At 41.2% G+C, this 27884-nt stretch overlaps 1 protein-coding gene across 1 annotated transcript in view; it reads right to left on the bottom strand.

Moving 5' to 3' along the window:
• Nucleotides 1–8110: 8110 nt before the first annotated feature.
• The window catches only part of VSIG10L2 (V-set and immunoglobulin domain containing 10 like 2), a 124569-nt gene continuing 104795 nt past the window's right edge, over nucleotides 8111–27884 (bottom strand). Inside the window, exons 9-12 of the mRNA XM_029573276.1 lie at nucleotides 18573–18695; nucleotides 17384–17408; nucleotides 10152–10282; nucleotides 8111–8346 (exon numbers count right to left, since the gene is read on the bottom strand). Coding sequence (XP_029429136.1) covers nucleotides 8234–8346; nucleotides 10152–10282; nucleotides 17384–17408; nucleotides 18573–18695 — 392 coding nt within the window. The 3' untranslated portion in view covers nucleotides 8111–8233. The remainder of the gene's footprint in view (nucleotides 8347–10151; nucleotides 10283–17383; nucleotides 17409–18572; nucleotides 18696–27884) is intronic.

Below are 27884 nucleotides of genomic sequence, written 5' to 3'. Positions count from 1 at the left end.
TTCAGTTCAAAGATAGATCTAACAAAACATCTTCAGACTTGTTCAAACTAGAAATATCCTTAAATGTTTAAATATAAGGATATTCAAATTTTTCCAGATGTCTCTAGGGAGATTCCACTAAGAAGGAAACAGTTTCCCCAATATAAATCTCGAGTTCTGGCCATTCGAGCTTCATTTTACCTTAAGTTTCCCTGCAAGTATGTGATTTGTTTTCAGGGTAACAAGTTTATTTTCTTAGATCCTGCACACTTAGAAATATTTCTAGTGGATAAAACTTAATAATTATGTAGAGTTTGAGTCATTGGTAAAATAGTTCTAAGTGCTGTATGACTTTTTCCTTATTTCTATTTTTGTAATGGGGGCTTGTTCATATGTAGGGTATTTTTTTTGTTTTGTTTTTGAAGGTGGTTACTTTATTTTATTTGTAACATGGTTTTCCCGTCTTATGTATAATGATGTAAAATTTAAAATAAAAAAATAAATATCCTTAAATGGCAAATAGTATACTTAACAATGGTGGACAAATTCTTTAGGTATCATTAACATTAAAATATGTACTTTTTAAACAATTCCATGGGAGAAATCCCTCTTGCCATAGGGAAATGTATCTGTTCAATTTTTATATTTAAGACATATTAATAATTCTCAACTCTCCTTCTGTCATACCTGGGCAGGTTGATTAAGGGTAATTTCCCAGGCAGGAGCAGTATAGGCCTCAAGAGTAGAGCAGGGCTGGGTCTTTGCCTAACCAGCCACCTCCCCCTTGGGTTGAACCCGCAGTTTCTAGTAGCTGGCAGGATTTCACTACCAGGACACTCAAGGGGGGGGAGGTGAAAGTCAGCTGTGGCCAGGACTGAGAAGTTTGTCAAAGGCAAGGAGTTGCAGAGCAGACCAAGGAACAGGAACAGGAACTGGAGCAAGGCAAAACCAGGGCCAGGATACAAAATAGGGGTGGACAGGTCAGCGTAGGGTAACATCGGTCAAGGGAGGCCACAGAGGGCCTAGGTAAGCAAGGCCCAGCATCCTATTTCCAACAGTGGCCAATCCAGGCCATAAGAACCTGGCAAGTACCCAAAAACTAAGTCTATTCTATGCTACTGTTGCTAGTAATAGCAGTGGCTATTTTCTAAGTCAACTTAATTAATAGCAGGTATTGGACTTCTTCTCCAAGAACTTATCCAATCCTTTTTTAAACCCAGCTACACTAAATGCACTAACCACATCCTCTGGCAACAAGTTCCAGAGTTTAATTGTGTGTTGAGTGAAAAAGAACTTTCTCTGATTAGTTTTAAATGTCCCACATGCTAATTTCAAGGAGTGCCCCCTATTCTATTATTTGAAAGAGTAAATAACTGATTCACATTAACCCATTCTAGACCTCTCATGATTTTAAATACCTCTATCATATTCCCCCTCAGCCGTCTCTTCTCCAAGCTGAAAAGTCATAACCTCTTTAGTCTTTCCTCATAGGGGAGCTGTTCCATTCCCTTTATCATTTTGGTCGCTCTTCTCTACACCTTCTCCATCGCAACTATATCTTTTTTGAGATGTGGCGACCAGAATTGTGCATAGTATTCAAGATGCGGTCTCACCATGGAGCGATACAGAGGCATTATGACATTTTCCATTTTATTCACCATTCCCTTTCTAATAATTCCCAACATTCTGTTTGCTTTTTTGATTGCTGCAGCACACTGAACCGATGATTTCAATGTGTTATCCACTATGACGCCTAGATCTCTTTCTTGGGTGGTAGCTCCTAATATGGAACCTTACATTGTGTAACTATAACATGGGTTATTTTTCCCTATATGCATCACCATGTACTTATCCACATTAAATTTCATCAGTCATTTGGATGCCCAATTTTCCAGTCTCAGAAGGTCTTCCTGCAATTTATCACAATCTGCTTGTGATTTAACTACTCTGAACAATTGTGTATCATCTACAAATTTGATTACCTCACTTGTCGTATTTCTTTCCAGATCATTTATAAATATATTGAAAAGTATGGGTCCCAATACATATCCCTGAGGCACTCCACTGCCCACTCCCTTCCACTGAGAAAATTGTCCATTTAATCCTACTCTTTGTTTCCTGTCTTTTAGCCAGTTTGTGATCCATGAAAGGACATCACCACCTATCCCATGACTTTTTACTTTTCCTAGAAGCCTCTCATGAAGAAATTTGTCAAACGCCTTCTGAAAATCCAAATATAATATATTACATCTACCGGTTCGCCTTTATCTACATGTTTATTAACTCCTTCAAAAAAGTGAAGAAGATTTGTGAGGCAAGACTTGCCTTGGGTAAAGCCATGCTGACTTTGTTCCATTAAACCATGTCTTTCTATATGTTCTGTGATTTTGATATTTAGAACACTTTCCACTATTTTTCCTAGCACTGAAGTCAGGCTAACTAGTCTGTATTTTCCCAGATCACCCCTGGAGCCCTTTTAAAATATTGGGGTTACATTAGCCACCCTCCAGTCTTCAGGTACATGGATGATTTTAATGATAGGTTACACATTTTTACTAATAGGTCTGAAATTTCATTTTTTAGTTCCATCAGAACCCTGGGGTGTATACCATCCGGACCAGGTGATTTACTACTCTTCAGTTTGTCAGTCAGGCCTACCATATCTTCTAGGTTCACCGTGCTTTGGTTCAGTTCATCTGATTGCTATATTTTGTTTATTAATCTTTTTGAATAAAGATTATTACAAAAAAGAAAATGTGTGCTTTGGAATTTTGAATTTTTTTCTAGGGGCCAGGTAATATATGTAGATAAACCAAAATATAAAGAGTTACAATAATCCCATTACTTAAGACTAAGGTTTGCAATACCAGTTGGAAGTCTTGACATTCAAGGAGAGGTTTCAATCATTTCAGTAAATGAAATTTATAAAAGGAGAATTTACAGATGAAACATGAGTTTGCATTGAGAGATTAAAGTCCAGCAATATTCCTAAATTCTTCACCTTATGGACAATATGTATGCAGTGACCTTGAGTCTAGTGATATGGGAATCCTGGAAGTATTTCTGTTTTTGCAATATTACGTTTGTCTATTGAGAGACAACTAGAGTTACACAGAATTTAAGCATAGTGAGACCATATCTAAAGTGTCAGACCAAGCTGTTTTGTATGGGACAAGAAACTAAATATCAACTGCGTATATTTTCTAAATGACGCCCAGACAAGGGAGTAGCTGACAGCGGAAGGCTAGGTAAATATTAAAGGGAGAGAAAGCAGAGCCCTCAGGAACCAATCTTAACTTGTTGCGATCTACCAGATAACTATGAGGAAAACCAATTAAAGACAGAACCAGAAATACCAAGCAATTGTAGCTGCATGAGAAGTATGGTGTAATCAACTATTGAAACTTGCGGTTATGTCTAGTAAGTCTAATTAGTAGTCAGTGTTACTGTCAAACCAACGGATGATTGTGTCAAATAGAGAAAGTAGTAATGCTTCTGTACTAAAGCCTTATCTGAAACCATGTTGCTGATGGTCAAAAAGGTTGTGATCATTAATTAAATCAGTTAGTTGTTCAGGACTACAGATTCAGTGACTTTTGCTAGTGTGGTAAGGAGTTTTATTGGGCAAAGACTGGAAAAATCTAAGGGATCAGCAGATAGGTTTTTTGGGATCGGTGTGACAGATGCCCATTTTAAAGATGAATGTAAAGTGCCAGATGTTAAAGATAAGTTTACAATATTGGTTATGTACTAAGAAATATAGGGGCAGATATTAAAAGCTACGCGCGGGCGTCGATTTGTGCGCGCAACCCGGCGCGCACAAATCTACGCCTGATTTTATAACATGCGCGCGCAGCCATGCACATGTTATAAAATCCAGGGTTGGTGCGCGCAAGGGGGTGCACACTTGTGCATGCCGAGCTGCACAGCCTTCCTCCGTTCCCTCCCTTCCCCTACCTAACCTGCCCCCCAGCCCTACCTAAAACCCCCCCTTACCTTTAACTTAGAAGTTGCGCCTGCCTCTGGGCAGGCGTAGGTTGCGCACGCCGGCCAATGGCCGGCCTGCGATCCTGGGCACAGCAGCAAATGGCCGCTGTGCATGGAGGCTCCCGCCCCACCCCCTTTTTCAAGCCCCGGGACATATGCGCATTCCGGGGCTTGCGCGTGTCTCCGGGCCTATGCAAAATAGGTTTGGCGCGCGCAGGAGGGGTTTTAAAGGGTTATGCGCGTAACCCTTTTAAAATCCACCCCATAGTCTTTAGCTAGTTTTAGCATAGATGTTGGGCATAAGTCTAATGCGAAGGATGATACTTTCATTTTGATTAATACTCGATTGATTGTGTCAGCATTGATTAATTGAAATGTGACCTGAGATGCATCAGCCGTTGCGGTAGCAGGAATAATTAAAAAAAAAAAAAAGAGGGAGGTAGGAAAAGATATCCGAAATTTTTGCAGTTTTAGCAGAGAAAAAGGAGGCAAGTTGATTGCAGTAATCTGGCGAGGTGCATAATAAAGGGCATGTCTTAGTAGTTGTTAAAGATTTTACAATGGTAAATAAGTGAGCATGGTTTCCAGAAGCTTATTGAATTTTGGCTGAGTAAAATTCTTTTTTTGTAATGCCAATCTGTTTTTTATACTTGTTCATATATTCATAGAAGGCATGTTTTCTTGATGGTATTGCTTTTTTTTTTTTTTTTTGCCAATCAAGCAATCAAAGGTGACTGCCCAAGCCGCAAAACAAACAATAACACAACATAGGGCAGGAAAAAACACTTATGTCCATAAACTTATGATTCAAAAATGTTTTTATTACAAAAGATCCAGGCTTCCTTACCACAGTGGTAAGGACGCCTTTAGATTTTTCTTCCTTTCTTTATTGATCATGACATATAAATATGTATATTTACCTGCTATTGTCCCTTGTTACTTATTTCTTTATTTAGATTTGGGTCCCTCCCAACGCAGTTTTTATACGAAACACGGTCCGTGTCAGGGGACCGTGTAGCTTCACTTCTGAGTTTGGATATCTCTGGATACATCTGGATCTTTTATATTAAAAACTTTTATGACTCATAAGTTTATGGACATAGTGTTTTTTCCTGCCTTATTGTGTTTTTATTTGCATACTTTTATGCAAACAAAAATAATAGGCATTCTAGGGGATGGAATTGAAATAAAATTGGGATTTACATACTTACTTTTGACTTTAAAACGCAAGTATGTAAATTGACGTGCAGAAGTTAAGCCCTGCAAAGAGCAGATCTAAATTTGTGTGGATTAATTTGCACACATTGTATAATTTGAGAGCAAACTTGCACATAAATTCACTTTGAAAATTGGCATCATTTATGTGCATAGGCAACATATAACTTACATGGGTGGTTATAAAATTATCTTCTCTTTGGGCACGTGACCCAAATAAAGTTGCCAACCCCGTGGCTTTGGACTCTTCACTTTTGTGATTTGTATCTTATATAATCCCAGAATTTATGGTTTGATATTAATCTAAAAATGCCAGAACGTATACTTGATTCTACCTCTGAATGATCAAATATCTTGAAAGTGACTCCAGAATTTTGGTACTACTGTACCCACAGTAGCCTTGGCTGCTTTCCAGTCATAGTGTATATTCTATATTATGATTTTTAAGAAGCTTTATTATTTAAATTGCAATGTTGTATTCTGAGACCTCCAACAAAGTGTTTGAAGAAGCACTGGAGATGACGAAGGTGTTTTAATAAATATTAATTCTTTACAATTGTTTAGCTGAAGAGTTTTGTGTGTTGGAACAGACTGCAGGCACCAGCAGCAGCAAAGAAAGCAGAATATAGTTTAGGACATAAGTGCCTGAGGTGTGAAAAACTCCAGAGGACAAATAATGTCTGCAAGATCATGTTTGTGCTTGGTAACTGTGCTATAAGAAGATTGGGATTCAGATCTTAGGAAATGAGGCTGGTATCATATCTTGAGAGCTGAGCTGAAGCCATTGGATGGAAGGAAACCTACAGGGATGGCCTGTGAGAGGCTGCTCTGTGACTCAGTGGTGCAAGCATGGACTCTTAGGCCAAGGGGAGGAGCCCTGCAGGTCCCCTCTGTCGGCAGGTGGTGCTGACTGGAAGCAGAGGCCCAACTGGAGCTTCACCAGTATCAGCCCTTGTTGCCCTAGGTTGAGCCCTATTGTGCTGGAGCCGGCTGGACTTTTAGGCACGGGCCTCTGTGGAGGTAAAGATCCGTTGTGTAGAAGAGATTGCAGACTAGCACGAGAAAGCGGATTCAGGGCAAGGCAGCAGGCAAGGAGAGTTAGGTACAGGCTGTGGTCAGAGACAGGTGGAGTTCACTCTCGTAACAATGAGCAGGCAGTAGTCAGGGGCAGGTGGAGGTTAAGCTTGACCACTCAGAGGTCAAGCCAGAAGTCCAAAGTCAAAGCCAGAAGTCCAATTCAATGAGATGAGGGACATTATACTCTCGACCTGGGTTGATGCACTCTCTACCTAGCTGCTATCAAGCTAGGTCGAGAGTATAATGTACAAATCTCATCTTTGTGTACCTTTCATCAACTCACATAAAATCTTCACTTATGTACTGTGCTGTTCGTACCACTGGCTGTGCATGTAAAATTGCTCCCCAAATCCTAAGCCACCACCAAAACTCACCCCAAGTTACTAGTTGCTCCTTCTCCAGTGCTATAAATAGTTGACTTATATGAGAGCTTTATAAAGAGTCTCTCTCTCTTCAAACACATGCACATCCCTCTCTCTAACAATCTGTGACTAACCATCACTGTTATACAATACCCCTTTATACTGTTTCATTAAATTATTCCTTTTTAAAATAACCCTATTTAGTATAAAACCCTTTATAATAACCTCTTTTAATAATAGCCCTTTTATTAGAATTCCCCTGTACAAATTCCTCTTTTATCTTAAAGTGTTAACATGCCAGGTTCCAGAGCACTGGCGGTATCTGATGGCATTTAAAATTTGAGAGGTCTTGTTTTATTTAAACTTTTAAAAAATCTAAATTAAAGTGATTTAGCAGATATTACTGCTTCCTGTGGATCATTTCTGATCCCCTGTGTTCAAAGTGCTTACCAAATCAGACTATTTTGCAGAAGCTTGCATGCTATTTCTTGACAGCAATTGGCCAGGAATGGGCTAACACTTTATCTGCAGGTAAATAGATTTCCTTTCAAATTACTGATGAAGTTTTGATACCAAATCATGTCAGGCACAATCAGGAGCCTGGACAGGGTTGCCAACTGTGTCCAGATTTTCAGGATAGATTGATCCAATAGCAGCTCCCTTCAAACAAAGCCACCATCATCTTAAACAGCCACCAGCAGCCCAAAATACCTCCCTCCCTCCAACCATGTAAAATTCCTCCCGGGGGTCTGGATAGACCCCTGCCCAGCCCCCCCCCCTCACCACCTGTAGAGGCCGCCCAAAGCTATACAATTAAAAACTTGTTTTGTAATTTGCGTGTTGAAGCCCCCATATGATGGGGCATAGGCCGGCCGGTGGCATTTTGAGAGTGTGCTCCAGACCCCACTAGGCACCAGGCATGCCCACAAGACCACCAAGGCCATTATCTAAGATATGGGGATCCAGAGGGTGAGCTTGCATGGGGAGGAGACTGGAACCAGGGCGAGAAGTGTTGATCATGGGAGTTAATCTGGACTGGGAGGGAGTTAATTCGATTCAAGAAGAGGTATTGCCCTCCCAGATCTTGCTGCCTCTACAGGCAGCAGGGTCTGGGAGGTGGTGGTCTACCTCGAACTCTGGGGAAATTTTAGTGGTGTCTTAGGCCAGTACTGGCCCTTTAAGTGTAGGTGCCAGAGTTTTGGAACATGTGTTAACGTCCTGATGCTCCAGGGAAAAGTTAGCGCCAACTCCTGAGTTGGAGCTAATTTTTCGGCAAATAATGCAGCTCTGGCAAGCAGTGTTAGATGATTTATAAAGATTTAACCAGACATGAGCTGTTTTGCATGCATTTAAAAAAATGCATTCAAAGCAGCTAATTTTAATAGGGACAGTTTTTAAGGAAAAAAATGGCATGAAATAAACACTGTTTTTTCCACATTATATCTTTATTGCCCCTAAGTTTGTACCTGAGGCAATGGAGGGTGAAGTGACTTGCCCAAGGTCACAAGGAACATCAGTGGGAGAAGCAGGATTTGAACCTTGACTTCCCTGGCTTTGAGCCTGCTGCTCTAATTACTAGATTATTCCTCTGCTAGCCAGCTCGACATGGCTTGTCATGAAGCAGCTGTTACCGTGATGGTGACGTTAACTGGAACATCATCGGGAGAGTCTGCTGCAGATAGCTGGGATGATGCTGCAGCTGTAGTTGCCGTTTCCAAAATAGCTTCTGCAGATGTTGGAGAAAAGAAAAATTATGTAACTTTATGCTTCTTGTAGCTGGGTTATTGCAAGCTAAAGAAGAGCACCCATCAAAAGGCGGCTTGGAGTCCTCACATCTGAAAGTGCCTGCCTAAGTAGAAATAGGGAGAACAAGTTTCAAAAACTATTTACCCAGGTATAAGGGCAACTTAAACATTACCCACCCGGTATGCAGGTAAAAGAAGAAATGGTGGTGTTCCACAACACGACTACTTTTACCCATAGTGTTGAAATGAACTGAATCGACATCATGGACTTTAGTCTCGATTGTGTGAACATTCATACCCAGACTCAACATGTGCTAGTTCTGTATCCTTGATATTTGTATTTACAAATCTCTATATTCAAGTGCCAATGTGCTTATTTAACTGGCCCTACATATGTTATGCTGTTCTATGAATGGTGAACTTGTGCATTGTTTTTTCTACCAATTTATGAGCTTTGTATGTCAAAAAACATTTCTAAAGAATTTCAAAAAAGAAAAATCTGCAATACCTGATTCCATCTTAATGTGGAATGCATTCCCTCAGGATCTTATCAGCCCAATGACTGAGAAGGCATAATTTTGTGTACACTGACAGTGATTATAGGAACTCACACTAAAGCGGGCTGTTATCTAAACATCCTTATATAGAAAGGTGTGGTAGAGCATTTATAACTTTTAAGCAACTATTGTTAGCTAATCACTGTAGCAAAGGTCTCATATCTAGACTATACTTCTGCTACAAGCTAAAGAACTAAGAATACAACATTTAGGAATGCTTGGGAAGAAGACTGTGAACATGAAATTTTAAACAAGAAGATTTTTAAAAGACTATGGAAGGGGAATTCCATTAACAGAAATGTGCAAGAAATTAATTATAAATTGATATACAGCTGATTATATAACCCCAGTGAAACTTGAAAAAAATGGATGTTAAGAATTTGGGTAGCTATTGGAGGATGTGTGGTGAAACAGGAGCCTTCTTCATGTGCAGTGGCAATGCCTTACAATTCACACTTTCTGGGTGGAAGCGCTGTCTTGGATATATAAGATGATGAGAATTTTAATATCAGCAGACGCAGTAGTAAATTTATTGGGCTCTTTGGAAGGGCATGTTCCATTTAGGTTAAGAAAGATATACCCTTAACTAATTGCTCGTTAGTGATAGTTAAGTTCCTTATGGCAAAACAATGGAATACTCGTACTAAACCCTTATGGGAGATGTGGATCCACGTATTATGAGATGCATATGCTTTAGAAAAACTGACATGTATATTACAGGAAAACTCTCTCAATGGAACAAAGTTTTAGAACCTGTTCATCTCTTAGCAATTCAGTCATGGGTTACCAAGCATGATTTCTTTCACATGTAAGACCAGTTTGCTGTGAGCATAATCAGTGTTTCTCCAAGTTAGCAAAAAATGATGCTTGTTGCTTTTTAATTTTCTCCTCTTCTTTACATATCAGTAAGGTTTTTTTTTCTTCCTACTATTTGTTGGGAAGGTGGGGGCCTTGGTCACTGATGTCTCTGAAAGTTATAGTCTCAGTCACAGACTTTTCTTAATTTCTCTTGTATTCATAGGTCCTATGTCTGCAGCATTAGGTATCAGGGCCTTAGATGCTATGGGTACTTGAGCACTTCTAATAGACTTGCTTCCCTTATTAACTGTATGGACCCATACCAGTCAAGAGGAGGAAAGAGACAGAAGACATAATGTGGGATGCATATCAGACAGCTGGTACACTGGCATTTATGTGTACAATGACAGCCAGAGTCCAGCTTAAGTTACCTGGTGTAAGCTGTGCAGCTGGTGCTGGTGCTGGTGCTGTGTCTGCATTTTCTCTCATTCTATCTTCCGTGTTCACTGAAGTTTCTGCATCTTCTGGGATGTTGATACGTTCTCGAGCCTCAGCGTGGGCCCTGGAAGGAAGACACAAAGAAATTCCCAAATGTTGCATTTATCCAATCTCATAGCAGAACCTACATTCCAACATCCACCTCTGCAAAGAACAAAAATATAAACGTGCCCATCTGTCAAACAAAAAAAGACTACATTTCTAAACAGCTCGAACTAGTGGTGAATCACCCAAGTAAACTCTTTGAACTTGTGCGGAAACATTCTAAACCTGAAGCTCAAACACCCATCATTGTCACTGATGATATTTCAGTGGAAAACTTTGCTCAATTCTTCACAGAAAAAATCCCAAAAATTAGATCTTCTCAAGATGCTCTTCCCTCTAACTTCACTGATCATGACACTGCATCTCCCAAAGACACTACCTCCCACTAAACCTCAGCCAAACTATTCCAACTAACTGACTTCAGGAAAGTCACTCTGCAAGAAAGAGAGAAGATCCTCCAAAGAATCAGACAGTCCACTAGATCCTATTCCACCTAGATTCATCTGCAACCTGTAGCAAGACTTAATCCCTTGGCTGACAAGTATTGTAAATGCTATATCATCTCAAGGCACTTTCCTTCACTCACTCAAAAGTGCAATCATCAAACTAATTATGAAGAAACCTGGATCAGATACAAAAAATATTAGACAACTATCACCCAGTCTCTAGCCTCGCCTTCCTATCTAAGCTGATAAACTACTTTTTCTATCTCCAACTCCTCAACCACCTTGAAGAAAACATTTTACACTGTTAACAATCTGGTTTTAGGAAAGGCCATGGAACCGAATGTGTTCTATTAGCCATCACTAATGGATTCCTCGTGCACGCTGATCAAGGTGGTGATTCCACCAACTTCCGATCCAGTGCTTACATAACATCGCCATTGAAGGTACTGCCCTAAACTGATTTGAATCCTTTCTTTCTAACAGAACCCAGTCTGTCACTTGGGCCAATAAAACCTCAAAACCTTGAGCTCTTATGTGTGTAGTCCCCTCAAGGCTTGGTCTTATCCAAAACTTTTTGTAACATTTACATCCATTTGATATATGAGCTCATTCAGGCCTTCAACATTGAGTGTCATCTTTTTGCAGATGACATTCAACTCTGTGACAAAATGGGAGCTGACCAATCACTCTCCATTTCAAATCTCACTAATAGACTTATCAATTGCACAATGGCTCAGCAACCAGAAACTCAAATTGAACCCTTCTAAATCAGAACTTCTCTGGATTAGCCACCAAGGTTTTTCCCTTATGGTCACTACCCTACCTGTTAGACATGCTGTTACATCCCAACGAATCAACATGAAGCTTAGGGGTCCTACTTGATCAAAACCTCAGTGTGAAAACACATATCTCCAAAGTCATAAAAACCTCATTCATACACCTGTGTCAGGTCCACTAACTACAGAATTACTTAGATAAAGCATGGATTACTGTAGCAAGATTGTATATTTATTTATTTAACCATTTTATATACTGAAACTTTCGCAAATAACTTCAAGCTGGTTTATAGAATTTTTAAAAAAAGACAATACATAAATAATCCAAAATCATTCTTCAAGAAATAAAAAATTACTAAAACAAAATTAAAAGCCTAATATACATTGCCCAAAATAAATATAATCTCAAAATAAAATAACTCTCATTTGATTACAAGTTACAATAGTATTAAATAAACTAAAGCAATTTCAATATAAAATAAATAAAACATTACCATAGAATAATTCCATGGTTAAAAAAAGAACATAAATAAGCATAAAATAAACATAAACAGGGAGGAAAGTTATACTCTGGACTTAACTTGTTTGCATGTATGCCTGCTCAAACAGCCACGTCTTCAGGGATTTTTTATATGTGTTTGCATTTGTCTCGATCCTAATACCGAGTGGGAGAGAATTCCAATGTGCTGGTCCTGCTAATGATAGTGCTCTTTCTCTAACTGAGGTTAAGTGGGCTAATTTAGGTGATGGAATGGATAATAAGGCTTTTTCCAAGGACCTGAGGTTTTGTTGCGGAGTTTGTATATGCAAAGATGCATTTAACCATTCTGCATTGTTGCCATAGACCGATTTATGAATTAAAGACAGACATTTGTATTGAATGCGAAATTGCACAGGTAACCAGTAAAGCTCTTTCAATATTGGGGGGTGACATGATCATATTTTCTTTTATTGGTCAAAAGTTGTGCCGTTGCATTTTGCAGCAGCTGCAATGGACGGATCGTTGAAGCGGGGAGTCCCAACAAAAGAGCATTACAGTAATCAAGTTTAGTTAAAAGAAGAGCCTGCAGCAGAATAGATTACTGCAATTGTTTTATTCATTGTCATCTCTCTATACAATTCAAAACATCTTCAGCTCCTACAAAATACAGCAGCAAGAGTAAAAGCATCTAACCACATAAAACCTATTCTATCTTGACTACACTGGTTACCAATAGAGAGCAGGATCAAAGTAAAAACACTCTGCTTTGTCTTCAAGTTCATGAACAAACAGGCCCCAAAATATCTCTCGCAACTCCTTCTCCCTTATGCGCTGAAGAGAGAAATCAGAATTTCCCAACTGGCACTATTTACTACTCCTGCCTCTGGTCTCTGTAGGACTGTCCTGCACCAGATTTCGTGTCTTTAGCTGTTAAGTACCAAAGATCTGGAACATGCTTCCATTATCTCTACACTTGGAGCCCATCTACTTCACCTTCAGGAAGAAAGCTAAAGCTTTTTAGCCAAGTATTCCCAGCAGAGACTTCCTATTCATCAACCTAGTTACTACAGAAGTATTTCTCTTTCTACAGCAACAACAAAAGAACTATGAATCTGCCTTTAAATATATAGATCTTCAACCAATATTGTTTGTTGATCTAACACTATTGTAACCTACTTTACATTTATGATAATCTTCTTTGAGCCCATTCATGGTAAAAAGCGGAATATCAAATGCCAATAAATAAATAAATAATGAATACATTGGTCGGTGGCCCACGTGTCCATATAGCCCTCTACACCAGGGAGCTCATAGGGATCCATCAACAATTGCATTAGGAACACAGACAGAACTCAAAACAAGGATTTATCAAAAAGAAACTTCATTAGGAAAATATGGTATGTGGAATAACAAAGCACTCTCTGACTATGAAAACAGCAGATCATTCAGTAGCCCATATCCAAGTAAAATGTATTTATTACTCATCTATTCAACACTGCAGTCTCTTACTGGAGACTAAAACAGTAGGACTATTCATTGGCTCTGGGCTTTTAACTCTGCTTCCAAAGCTCTCATTTTTGCATTGAGAAACAATAACTACAGAAAACCACAAGATCAGAATAGAGAGAAGCTGACAATCATGGTCTAGTGTTCATGGGAGTCGTTAACTCACTCCACTCCATAATTATGAACATTACTTGGCTTCTTTAGTTAGACTTTCTGCAAACAAGTCAATAGCACCTTCTTCTGATGTAGATGTAAAAGCACATGTGTTTGTAATGAGACAACTATATACACTGGTCAGCTGTGAATCTGGCATTTCCAAATACAGCTGCTCAGTAGAGAACTCAAGTAGAATTGCATCTCCAGCTGGAAGATTGTTCTGTGCATATCCATATTTACTGTGTCTGTTTATCAGAAGGATCTGTGTGTGTGTGTGTGTGTGTGTGTGTGTGTGTGTGTGTGTGTATATTAACCAAAATCCTGGAACACTAATGCAATCAATTCAAAAGTATTTTTTTAATAAAATGAAAAAACTTATTTAATATACATGTTTTAACTATATATAAACAAATATAGTATATCCTAATATCACTAATAATACATACATTCCCACACCTGCCCAACCCCCTTTACATACATTTCATCTACACACAACATAAGAAAATATACCTCCCCCAAACCATATCCCCCTACACACACGCACACACAATCATCCCTACCAACACGGATGTGTTAGTAGATATTTTATTTATTTATTTTAATTTTATATTTCACTTTTCAGGCACTTTAAAGCTAATTACATTCAAGCACTTTAGATATTTCCCTCTCCCCAGTGGGCTCACAATCAAAGGCCTGGATTTATTAAGCCACTATATGGCTACAACACGTGTTAAGTAGCGTTAACATGTGATAAACGCTATATATTTCACAATATAGCCATGTTGCGGCAGTATTGTGTGATATTTGTGATACTGCTTGATGTTAGGGCCTGAAACCCGCTCCATTACAATGAGCAGCTTTGCGTGGCATTTGTATACATGAATTTTGCAAATCCATGTTAAGTAACTCATGCTACCTAACTCTATAATAATAAAATAATACGACTGTTGTTGAAAACAATCAGCCATGTAGCCTAGATCCGGGCTCCAGCCATTGCCCCATCACATGATAGGGACAAGATCAGCGCTATCTATAGTCATATCATTTTAAATACAAGCAATATTCAAAAGATGGCAAGTTAGGTTTAAGACTATCTGGCTAAAGTTAGCCGGAGAACTTTTATTTGCTGGTATTCAGTTGAATGTTTATCCCACTGAATATCCAGGATAACTTATGTAGCTTTAATTGGATAAGTCATCGGTTAGATGTTTTTAATTTTGGCCTCTATAAGTTTGTAAGGAATCCTTATTTTTCCTTATCAAAGGAATGTGCTAACTTGCTGGGGAGTTTCAGAGAGATTTTTGTGGAGCGGGTGAATTTTGCTCTCCCATGTGGGAGGCTGAGTTGGTATAGCTTTAGAGTGTGGGATATTTAGTTAGATTTCCTGGAGGGAGGAGCTCTCTGCCTTCTGTCAGTTAATTGGTAACTTAATGAAGAGATACGCTAGTGGCTATTTTCCCCTTTAGAGCTAGCGACCAGACTAACTTATTTGAAGCTGTTTACTCTTTTGATCCAATTTTTTAGATTTTCCCAGTGAGAGCTGATGTGTGTATTCCAAAGGTCTGTTTCATCATCACCCTCTCCCCTCTTATCCCTGAATAACAGTAGGGGAGAGTCTGAATTAAGGAGCCCAAGTGGCTCTTCTTTGCTCTGTTCTATTTGGTCTAGGCTCCTTCACTCCCCTCCTGTTCACTGCATGCTACCTGAGAGAAGAAGGGCTGCAGCAAAAAACAGACGCTGATCTCCGCTGCCTGATATTTAGGGTGCTGGTCCATGAAGCTGGGACATGAGCCCCATAAACCCATGCCTACACACACACACAATAGCCATACCCCCCAAAAAACACACCTTTACAACCCACCTACACACAGCCACATCCACAATCCCAATACACTACTCTCTACTCAGCCAAAAACACAGCTCCATACACATTCATCCCCCCTCATATATACTTTCCCATGAGCTTATAACACCCCTCACAAACACTCCAAGCTCCCCACACATTCACCCAACACATCATCCAAATACATCACCATAATTTGCCTCACCACAACACCCCACACATCCACATCCCCTCTACAAATCTGTGTTCTAAAGCATTAATACTTTCCTTATTTGCTATGCTTTCCAACACACAGAATGTTGGAATTATTTAAAAGGGATAAATGCCTGACTGTCTATCTGCCTGCCCATCTGTTTATACAACACTCCAGAAAGGGTTGAAAATTACACCACAATTGTCATGCAGAAGAAAATGTGAATATCTTGGACAATTTTGAAAACTAGAAACATCAGGTCAGTATTATGAATTCCCATTGCTTCCTGAAAGTCGGCACCAAAAATCAACGTCAAAGCCACCCGCCCCTACTCTTCCACACCCCACCCCCTCATATACTCCCATACACTATACCACTCCATCACCACCTCCCACAACAACACACACCACACAGATACCCACATCTCCCACCCATATGCCTCACATATCTCCATACTCCCCCACACATCCCCCATTCTTCACATATACAAATACCTGTCCCCAGAACACACCCACACCTACCCACCTCACACAGAGACAGCGAAGATAGCTGACGCTGTTGGTGAATGATAATGCCAAAAGGCAAGTTCCAAGCCATGTTCCCCACACTTTTAAAGTTTTTTTTGTATATGCATAAACTATACACACCCTATGCTCCCATATCTCACCCAAACACACACATTTGTTTCCCCCTTCACAGAGTTACGCCATTCCCACACACCTCATATAACATACACCCCACAGACATATATCTGGCCCAGCATACCCACACCCTCTCATACGGATAAAGACAGAAAAAATAACTGATGCAGCTGCCTTTCCAAGCTACACACTTCTCAATCCACAACCCCTACACACACACTCTCCACCCCACCCCCCACATACGTATGAACACAAACGCACTGCACACACTTGCCCCAACCACAATCACACCCCCACCTGCACACATACTGAGCCATACCACCCAAAAGATACACATCCCATAATCCGCTAAACATACAACCCTGCAATACGCATTCCCCACGTTCCCACAGCTACATATACATAGCCATAATTTCTAAAAGACACACCACCCTGTCACACACAACCCCCACACACAGAACTTACACTCCCACACACAAAACCCTAAATACCTAAACACATACATTCAATTCCACACATATCCATCTCTTACCACACAGACCTCCACCTATACCCCCACATACACATATCCTCAAACACACACTCTAGCTACATCAGTTTTATACATACACACCCTAACAACCACACCTTCTACCTATACACAGTCATGCTCCCAAAAAACACTCAGCCCACAACTCCCTAACCCTTCCACAACCTCCCACACTACTCCCACCCACACCCATCCAAAGATAAGCGCACACACTCCCCTACACATATCTTTCCCCCTCATATTTGCCCCATAAATACCCCCACATCTATACATAGCCCTATTCGCTACATATACTCATATCAACAAACATGACCCCTCGCACACACACGTTTGTACACATATTCCCCCACACACCCATGTACAAAGCTCCTCAACCCCACCCTCGCACAAACACTCCCCTTCTTATCCCACTTACACCCCCAACACAGCCCACCCTCTACTCCCCCCAAACACCATCACAACAGCCCCCCATCCACTCCTACAAATCTGTGTTGGAAAGCATTCCTGAAGCTATGGCCTCTGCATGCTTGTCCTGCTCGTTTTACTTACGGTCTGAAGAACAGATCATGCAGCCCTAGGGAAGGAGAAGAATAGAGATGTGAGTAGGTAATCTTGAAGGCCCATATACATTCACCTTATTTGTCATCTTCTCTCTGAAAAGCTTGGGGACAGAATTATTAAAGTCCCTAGCAATAGCAAACTGTACAAGCCAGGATCTTAACTATTTTACATCACTTTCCTGGCTTCTGTCCCTTCTAAAGCAACAATAAAAATGCATTTTAAAAGTAATAATCTGCAATTACTGAGTGTTTCCATTCTATACTTCCCCTTTTACCCCTGAGACCCACACACAGATCTGCCAACGCACTTCACTTCTCCCCCGCAGCGCATCCTGCTATCCTATTGGTTAGATCCAGACTATTGTTTCTATTACTAAACTTTGCTCCTGCCGTGCAGCACCCCTGCCACTCCAGTAAGGGCCATAATTTAAATGTTGGTGCCCATAGGCACTGTGGAGAGAGAGAGATGCCCCCTGAAATGTCCCCCACCTGAATTTTTTCCTCTTCTCTCCTCATGCCCCTACTTGAGTACTCTCCATGCGCCAGAGTCCTCCCTCACTTGAATGCTCCCAGCAGCAACAGAAAGAAAAAGCCAGTGCCAGACCTGTGAGCTTGTGCATGCTGGCAAGCCTTGCATTAGACCAGACCACTGCCCACCGCCCCTCCCCCCCCCCCCCCCCCCCAATCCACAAAGGCTTCCTTTTACCTAGGTAACTTGTGCGAGGGGTGGGAAAACTGCAAGCTCAGCACGTGCCAGCTCCCAGATCCCATGCTGACTTTTCTTTCTGTAGCTGCTGGAAGTACCGGCTGCCTGCAGGACAGACTGGCTGCATTGAACCTTTAAAATATGATGCTGTGTAGGCATTTGCCTAACCCAAAATCCAGGCCTGATTACAGTTTGGGGCCTCTCCTGAATCAAATCTGCCAATGATAGTTTTGTGATGAGAATAAAGCTCAGGTCAGGTACAGAAATTCTCCGAGTTCTGTTTATGTCCTGAGCAATAAACAGAGGCCTCATCTGTGCACCCTGATACAACCTGCATATGGCATTATATGATCATTCAGCTGTTTTAACCTCGCTGACAGTTTTGATCAGGTCTGTTTGTGTTTCTCTAGGGTGGTTTTCCTCCGATAGACACTGCCTTCACAATGTCCATAGTCTGTTTTCCAAAACTCACTTGGGTTGTTCTCCCGGTTCCTGACGATGTATTGAAAGCCCAGAAGACTGGCCACAGCTGCCACTAGCATGCCAACTACAGCGGCCCCAATGACAGCTGGATACGCATTAAAGGGAGGGTCCGCTGAAAGAGAACAAGTTCGGATTTAACAAGACCCGACAAATCCATCTGCTATATAACAAAAGCCCTCCTATTCTCCTTTGATACACTGCAAACCTAATAGGCAATACCAGAAAGCCAATATAAAAGGTTACAGGGTTAAGCCAATTATATTTTCGCAACTGTTTTACAGGTAATTTAGGTCTTTTTTTTGCTATTCATGTATAAAATATATTTGCAACAATCATATGCTACAATTTTGTAGGTGTTTGTCACTTTTTAATGTGGCCTGCCAGATTTCATTTTGCAAAAGTACTTTAAAGAAATTGAAGCTGTAGTAGCACACAGATAATTTTTTTAAGAGATTGGGGGGGGGGGGGGGGGGGGGGGGGGTTCAGCCGCTGTTTGAATAATATATTTTTTAATGTTATCCAGCTAAGTTTAGGCCTGTAATTTTTCCAGCCAGATTTAGTCAGGTAACTTTATTCGGCTAGTGTTGAATATCAATGCTAGCCAGGTAAATCTAAACCATGCCCTTGGAATGCTCCTACCTGGTTTCTTTTTTATTTAGCTAAGTTTGAGCTGGATAATTGGATAATGACTTACTGACGAAAACATAGCCGGTCGGCAAGGGTGATATTTAAAGCTTGAGGTTTGCCTGGCTAAGTCCAAACCTTTTTGAATATTGACCTGATAGGATCTAATCTCCTTAATTAGGAAGCAAAATGAGAGATTTGTAAAAGTAGTTTTTAAGTGGAAATTTTCTTGAGAAAGGAGAGTCAAAATTATAAAAACATTCTTACTTCCTGAATTTGTATACTTAAGTGGTTTTTAATTCCATCGTCAAAAAGTTTGCTTTTTCGGTTATTATAGGAAAATTGGTTAAATTTGGTAAGGGGACATATTACCACTAGGAAAAAAGGTGGTTTAGAGACAATTTTCCATCGATAAGCAGGCTAAATTAGCCATTACATGGGGGGACATCATCTGGCAGCACTGAAAGGACTTATCTCTCCAAGCCTAGGAGAGCTTTGAGCACTACTGACCATGTGTGGCAGTTCCTGTGAGTCTCCTCTCCTCATAATTTTTCTCGAAACTTATAAAACTGATATTTTTTCTTCATTATTTTTACAATTGCCTCAATGCCTCGACAGCACCCACAACTGCACTTTTCAGTGCTATCAAAAAAAAGCAAAGAAAATTGTTTTCTTTTCAAGGCCTTGCCTCCTCAAAATGTAGAACCAGAAGAAAAAAATCAAAGGCGAGTGTATTCAAAAACTGCATCTGTGGCAAGGTAATGTCCCTCACTGACAGTAATGAGCTCTGCTACCGGTGCCTTGGACCCAGTATGATTGGAACTGCTATCACTGTGGATGGATTTCCCCACACTGCCAACTTTCCAGGGCCATCAAGAGTGAGTAGCTTTGTAAAGCTCTTCAAAGTCGCAGCAGGTCCTCTTCCCACAGTGCAGCATCGTCTGCCTTGCTAGAATATGAGCTGTGCACAAGCTTCTCAAAAACTCCTCTACTGGCTTAATCTGAGGCCATGGGGGTTGAGTAATGTCAGTTGCCCTAGACTGAAAAAGAAGCAGTGGGTACTTTACTTTGTGGGAGATAATTGCCACACTATTTTAGGAAGAAGCAGCAACATTGATCATTGGAACCCTCAGAGCCTGCATCGTCTAAGCACAAGCACTCGAAATGCAGTACATTGCCATTGACGCCGATACAGCAGCCAGCGTCGGCACCATCTGTGCACGGTGCATCGACACCCATGACGATTGATGCACATTTGCCTAGATGCACCAACATACAGATACTCGATACACTGATGTACTGATTGCACGATGCATCAGTCCATTCTATGCTCGATGCACCAAAGCCTGCCCATGCTTTAATGATGCAACATGGAACTCCCAGACATAATGAACATGATTCTATGATGCACAGTGGATGGAGCACATGGAGCAATCTGGAATCAGCCAACACTTGCATTGCAGACTTCCTTGACACGACACCTCAAAGAGTCATCAATACATCCAAAGTCACAATCTTCAAAAGAGTCTATGCATTCCACCCCATCAAAACCAGGCTGCATTTCACTTTCCCCTGCTGATCTAGGATAGGCTGCTCTCCAGGCTGCATTATAAACACAGCTGTATCAAAATACCTTTGCCCCTCTGATAAGAGCTCTCATGCTGCACATTTACTTACCAAGGATCTGTGTTTGGAAACACTATCCTATATGCTACATAGTTGCACTCACTTCCAATAAACTTCCTGTTCATATGCGAGACATCCTAGTCTCTGAAATGGATAGTCCACCCCACACACCAGGTCAGAGGACACAGCAGTTATTTGACCAGATTGCAGATTAATAAAGAGTTTCTTTACCTATTTGTCCAAGGAGACTGTACATAATATTCTGTACTTAGGGCCAGGGACACAAGAAGAAATTTCCAACCTTTTGACTAGTGCAGCAGCACTTCCTCAGACGGGAGTCCCAGCCTTGCCTATCAGTCTCAACACATCATCAGAACCTATTAGTTAGGGTTCTTCATCATCTCAACCAATTGCAATGGAGTCCAGTCGATTATAGGTAGTGGACCAGAGCATATCTCCTCAGGAGCAACCGGAAGATCCTCTTGGTTGGCTTTCCTCACCATTGGAGTGCTGGATAAGTGATCCCATACCCCTTGGGTCGGAGGACAATTCTACATGCATGCCATCTGATCTATTTCCAGATCTTCTTGATCATATCTTGCTTCCAGAGGACCTGATTTCCTCTAAATTCATGAAAAAGATGAGAGGGGTGACCCCTGTTCAGAACTCTTGGATCTCCTTCAAGTACTTGATACCCCATTGAAATCAGCAGCCCTTCCAGTATACAACATCTTCAACTTGTTACAAATGAAGATGAGGGAGACACCATTTCAGACACTCGGAAGCTTGACCTCAAGTACAGGGTCCGGAAATCTCTGGGCTTTGATGTTGTTCAACTGTCACACCAGCTGATAATGGTTAAATCTAGGATGAAAAAAGCAAAGAAGACAAGTATTTGCTCCAGCTCACCTCCAGGGAAAGATCATAGACGACTTGACAAATTTGGCAAGAAAGTCTTTCAAGTTACCATGCTCACAGCTTGTATTACAATTCACCAGTTTTACATGGTCCAGTACCTTTATAACTTCATGGAAAAGCTAAAGCCATTCATGCAACCTCCAGATGCCAGGGGTTATATTCACAGCCCTTTTTAAATGAAAAAGAAGGCATAGGTCACCTTCTACAATTATATGAGTCTTTCAATTCTATTTTATGTATCTCATCAGTCTCAATCAGGATGCATTGTATGGTGTGGCTTAGATCAAGCAACATATGTGAAGATGTCCACAGGAAACTGGCAGATCCTGGGAAGGTTTTAAGAAGTGGGCTGCCCCTATGCATTTTTGGTACTTTCTAACCCCAAACCTCCTGTAAGGGTTTGTTACAGGGTAGCAGTTGAATTATATTCAACCGAGCTGGAAGGCAGCAAATCTAAGACATCCTGCTGCCCCTAAATGTTCCCTTCCCTAGGTACAGATATAATAGGTGCCTTTTAACAAATTCAGGGCTGGGCATGTCGCCCTCATTTAGGAGACAATGTATTCAGTAAGAAGCTAAGGGAGACTGTTTCTGAAATTAAAGATCAAAATGTAGCAGTGCATTCTATATTGATAGTTCCTGAGCAACCTTCTACATCAAGCTATTTCTTCACCTACAAATGGCCATTCTTCCATAGGTGGCCCAATGTCAACACCCACTTCTGGCCAGACCACTCCAATGTGAGCAATGGCAACCATAATCCATGCAGTCAGCTCAGTCCAAGTCTTGATTCAGTTTTTTATCTCAAACAATCCTTCTTTCTTGGTTCCAGCAGGGGTAAGAATCCAGAATTTTTTGGAAGCATGGTGTCAAATAACCAAGGACCTGTGTGTCCTCAAGCTCATACAGTGTGGATATTGTATCCATTTCTTCCACTACCATCTGTTCAGCATTGTGAAACTCTCAGTCCAGATCCATCGCATCTGTCACAGCTTTGCATAAGTCCAATCACTTCTTCAGCAATGAGTGATGGAGACAGTCTCTGCAGCCCAGCATGAATGGGACTTTTATTCCCGTTACTTCCTCAACCCCAATCAGTCTGGAGGATTGAGACTCATTTTGGACTTGAGACATCTGCCTAGGGAGAAATTCAAACTGAATTCTCTCAGCACCTCTCAGCACAATTCTTCCTTTCATATAGAAGGACACAAGTATGTGTGCTCTTGACCTGAAGGACACATATGCTCACATGCCCATCCATCCTTCCCATTATTGGCACTATCGTCCCTTCAAAGTGGATTCTTCCCACTACCAATACTCCCATTTGGCCTGTCAGCAGCTCCAAGAGTCTGTAAAAATGTTTCCCAATGGTAGCACCACTTGCTCACAGGGTGGGGTGTGTTCCACGAGTGCCAGCATAGGGATGATATCTTTACAGAGAAGGCTCAGAGAAGAATAGAGAATGCTCAAAGAAGAGTAGCAGAGAAGCTTTATAGATAACTTCAGGGAAGTTGATGAGAGAAAGAGGGTCCAAAAAGCAGACCAGGAGTGTAAAGGGTGGTGCAACAGGCAGGGCATTCCATCAAGGAACAGTCACCAGAGACCAAATCTGATAAACTCACTCCCCTAGACTATAAGGAAATGAAATTGACATTGGAGATTGAATAATAATGCAGCTATCATCTAACTAGGATGCAAGTAGTACCTGTCTCTAAGATCACTGTAATGTGTTGCAGGTCTGGAGGTGGCAGAATGTGGGTTCAAGTTGCTTCTGTGTACATATTGATGTAGAGGCTACATATATTCTAGTTAGTCATTCTAATCCAAACCATCTAACATTATTGCTTCTCCTAGGCCATCATTGTACACTTGTTTAGGAGAGTTTGACAATGGTGCTGCAAAAGTCTCACTGCTTACAAGTACTTTATGGCTAATGCAATACTCAGCTTTTCAGCCTGTCCAGAATCCCAGGGAGTTGAGGAGGCCAAGGGTGCTCATAGGCTTTCTCTGTGCGCACAAGTGCACAGAACTTTCATAGGACAAGGATCAGGTATATCCCAAAAAGGAAAAATACATATAATACATGAAACTACGCACATACTTTTTCAGAGTTTACTATATACAATGCTCAGTTTGTTGGCATTCAGGTTGGGAGGTATCCAAACAGCCAACCCCTCCCACAGCAATTTTTCGATATGATGCTTAGCACAAATTGCTATGCTGCAGTAAAGTTGACCTGGATGTCAGGTCCCTCGGCTAGCATCCTGGCCATATTTTTTTTCACCAGTCTTCACAGGTCATGCCACTTGCAGCTCAGTTCATTAACACTGTTTTTCTTAAATTAATCTGTGGCGGATCTTCTCCCAGATGTGCTCCTTCTAGTAGGATTCCACTGTCTTGGACTGGGGGGGGGGGGGCATATGGGTGATGTTGGACCTTCATGACCTAACAGACAAGAAGGTCAACCTGCCTGGGTAGAAAGTTGGACTTCCTTACAAGAAGTCCACTTCTCTGGGACATGGTGAAAGTAGGAAGATATGCACTGAGAGGCTACCCTGTATACCTGCATTAATGTATAAAGATGGTAACTTTAAAATGAGCGTGCACGCACCAATATATGGATATATGTGGATGCAAGCACACATATGCTGAAATGTGAAATTGTCCTCACAACTGTGCACATATAATATAAAATACACCTAGCGCATGTATGTGTGCTCCTAATTTTAAGCGGTTATACAAGGAAATGTTATTTGTGTATCTTTCCTTAGAATTGTCAGCTTTTACGCATATAAGTGAGCACATTTTAAAACGTGCGTGCATAAAAGAAATAAACGGTTTTAACACTCAGTCTATCAGTTTGCCCAGTCTATCTCTAGGCCATCAAGATCCTCTGGTTCTTCAGCCTGTACTTCCCCCAGTTTACCCATAACCCTTACCCAGTTTTTGGCTATAATGAGTTTTATTCTGACTTACACCTGAAAAAGAGCAGAAGTAAATATGCGCAAGTAACAGCCCAGCACGCACTGCATTCACCAGTTTTAAAATCGGGATTTAGGTGCTTAAATGTTGGCTCTGCCCCAGAATGCCCCTGACCAGCCCCTTTTTTACATGTGTTCTGTTGCTCACGCATGCACATACATGCATGCACTTTGCCACTTTTAAAATAGCGATGCTCGTGCTCAGCCCATATACTAGCATTTATGGGCCTTTTTAAGCGAGCAACTTTTTAAAATTTTACCCCAAATTGTACATATTTGCGCATGAACAGGCATGGTTTCTACATATGTAAATATTACACATGTATACAATTATAATAGATAGGAAAAAGTACACATGCATTTTGTTACTCATTTATACATGTGTAACTTTCATGCACAACTTCTCCTTATTGATGTGGTATACATGTATTATTTCTACTCCTCAGTTCAGAGATGGTTTATACCTGGGACTTTTAACCCTATGCAATCAGGTTTTCTAGATATACACAATGATAAGGCTTGGCACAGATTAGCATACAATGCAGCAAATGCATGATAATTTCATTCAAGCAAACTCATTTTGGATATCCTGAAAACCTGAATGCCTAGGTGTGTTCCAAGGATTGGGTTAACAGTCCCTGGTCTATACTACGAATGACAGCAGAATCCATCTCCTCTGGGACTATAGGATTTGGCCCATTCTTTCTCCACAAAGATAGCAATGTGCAAAAGACCTTGACTGGATCTGCCAATCCCTGATGCCATGGATGTAGCTGCTAATCCATCACTATTACCATCACAAGGTTTATCTTTTAATTTAGGACAGCATCGAATATGTAGACGAAGGTGAAATTACTTCTTATCTGAACATTTCCTTTCCTCTAAGGAAGGCAGGCCAATCCATACCAGTTGGTTATGCACTCCTACCAGCAAATGGAGACAGAGACAACTGATTAGCTGAAATCACCTAATGTAGCCCTGCCCTAACATCAGCCTGCCCGAATCTCTAGAAAAGCAAACTGTGGACAACTTATTACACCTGACACATGATACTTAACAGTCTTAATGACTCAGTCATTACCTCCACCTAACTCAGAAGCACTGAGCTCAGGTAAAATATTAATTACAACTGATTACATAGGCTGGTTCTCACTTACCAGTCCTTCAGATGACTCAGAACAAGGAACAATCTGCATCGTCCCTAAAGGAAAGGACAAACTGAAAACAAGTAGGCAGCCCAGGGCAGGATTGTGGATTGGCTTGCCTTCCTTAGAGGAAAGGAAATTATCAGCTAAGAAGTAATTTTACCTTCCTCTGCACTCAGGCAGACCAATCCACACTGGTGAGATGTACCAAAGCTACTTTCAAAATGAGTAGGATGCTGCCTGTGCTCCCATCAATGCTGCCCTCACCAAGGCTGCATCCTTTTGAGCTTTAATATCCAAGCGGTATGCGTGGAGAAAGTATGTAAGAAAGAGCACATTCCCATCTGACAATTCTCTGATTGAGAGTTGAGTTTCCACCCCTGAGACCGCCTGTGCTCTAGTAAAAAGTGCCCTGACTTGCCTAGGCAATGGTATCTCTGCACTTACATAGGCTGCTGTGATAACCTCTTTCACCCAATGAGCTACTGCAGTCCGCAACAGCGGTTCTCCATGTCTTTCTCAAACATGGAGACTGAACAGGCTTTCGCCAATAGGGGGCGACTCTCAGGTACCACAACAATGATGTATCATATCTAAGGCACATAACGACCTATTCCTGCTCAATTCTGTCCCTGTCCAGCGCCGGCAGGGAAATAGACTAATTCAAGTCAAATTTCAACTCTGCCTCTGGTAAACTGGAAGGCACAGATGCAATATGCAATCTTTTTTATTTTCCTTTGATTTGATTGGAAACAGGATGCTGGGTTTGATGAACCCTTGGTCTGAACCAGTATGGCATGTTCTTAGGGGGGAGTGGAAGACTTATTCTTCTGGTGGCCCTATGGGGCTGTGTTGCTCTTTCTGTTGCTGAGTGCCAAGCGGGAGAGGCATGCTGTAGGATTGCAGAGGAAGGCATGTCCTGTGCAGACCATCTCGATTGGCTGGCAGCATTGGTATTTTTGTTCCCATGGTGATTTCCCACCTCCTTCAAGGAGGAACACCAAGAGCAGGCTCAGCAGTTCATCTTCTCCTCCCGGCTGCGGCAGAGCTCTTGAGGACCTAGGTTATATCAGGAGCAGGGGAGGAAACGTCACCGCATTGTGAATGGCACTCCATGGTGGGTTGGTGCCTATAACCATGGCTATATCAGCCATAAGCTAGCTATGGCTCTGGATAATAGTAGGATGTTCATTCTCCCAAAGGGGTTGGGGTTTTGGAAGAAGATAAATGGTGCTTCTATAGGCACTGAGAGACAGATGTGAGCAGAGGGGATAGAGAGACTCAGCAGTGACAGTCTAAGCTGACTACCTAAGGAAAAGGGGTAGGATGGTGGAAGTCCTTGCTACTCAAGATCACTAATGGCCAGCTGGAGGGAACTCAGCCCTAGAAGTTTCAGGGGTGTTTGTCCTTGCTGGGGAAGCCAAGCTGAAGACTTTAAGAGAATGTTTTTCTGTTGAGAAGATGCTACGCTGAAAACCTTGGGGTTAAAGACTTTTTTCTGTTTTTTCCTTACTGAAGAAGGTTTCTACTGTGAGACTCTGAATAGTTTTTGCTGTTTACTACTGGGACAAACTCCAGAGATTATTATTCTGCTCCTGATATTTAAGATTCTGTTTTAGAATTTGGTCAATAAATTATTTTCTATTTTTGGAAGATTGCGTTCTTCTGTGTACGTTTCCCCTTGGGCCTCCCAGAAGATTCGTGGTCCCCATCTAGTGATTCCTGGAGGACTCAGATTGATCCCAGAGCTGCAGAAGTATCTTTCACCACCTGTGCAGCCTCTGAGGAAAAGGGGGGCGGTTACACTAGAGAAGATGACACAAAAGCAAAATTATTTTCAGATAGGAAATAAACTGCTTATTAGGACTGCATTTTCATGATTCAGTGTCAAGTTTGCTATATAGACTTTTAGATGATTTTAAATAACTTTTCTTATAATTGCAGTATATATTTCTCCTAAAATTAAAAAGCAGTGTATAACTTGAAATCAAGCTCCCTGCAGGATGA

Source organism: Rhinatrema bivittatum, chromosome 12, assembly GCF_901001135.1.
Source record: "Rhinatrema bivittatum chromosome 12, aRhiBiv1.1, whole genome shotgun sequence".
In the NCBI taxonomy this organism is placed as follows: Eukaryota; Metazoa; Chordata; class Amphibia; order Gymnophiona; family Rhinatrematidae; genus Rhinatrema; species Rhinatrema bivittatum.
The sequence above is the reverse complement of the archived record's forward strand: the minus strand, read 5'-3'. Positions and strand labels throughout refer to the sequence as shown.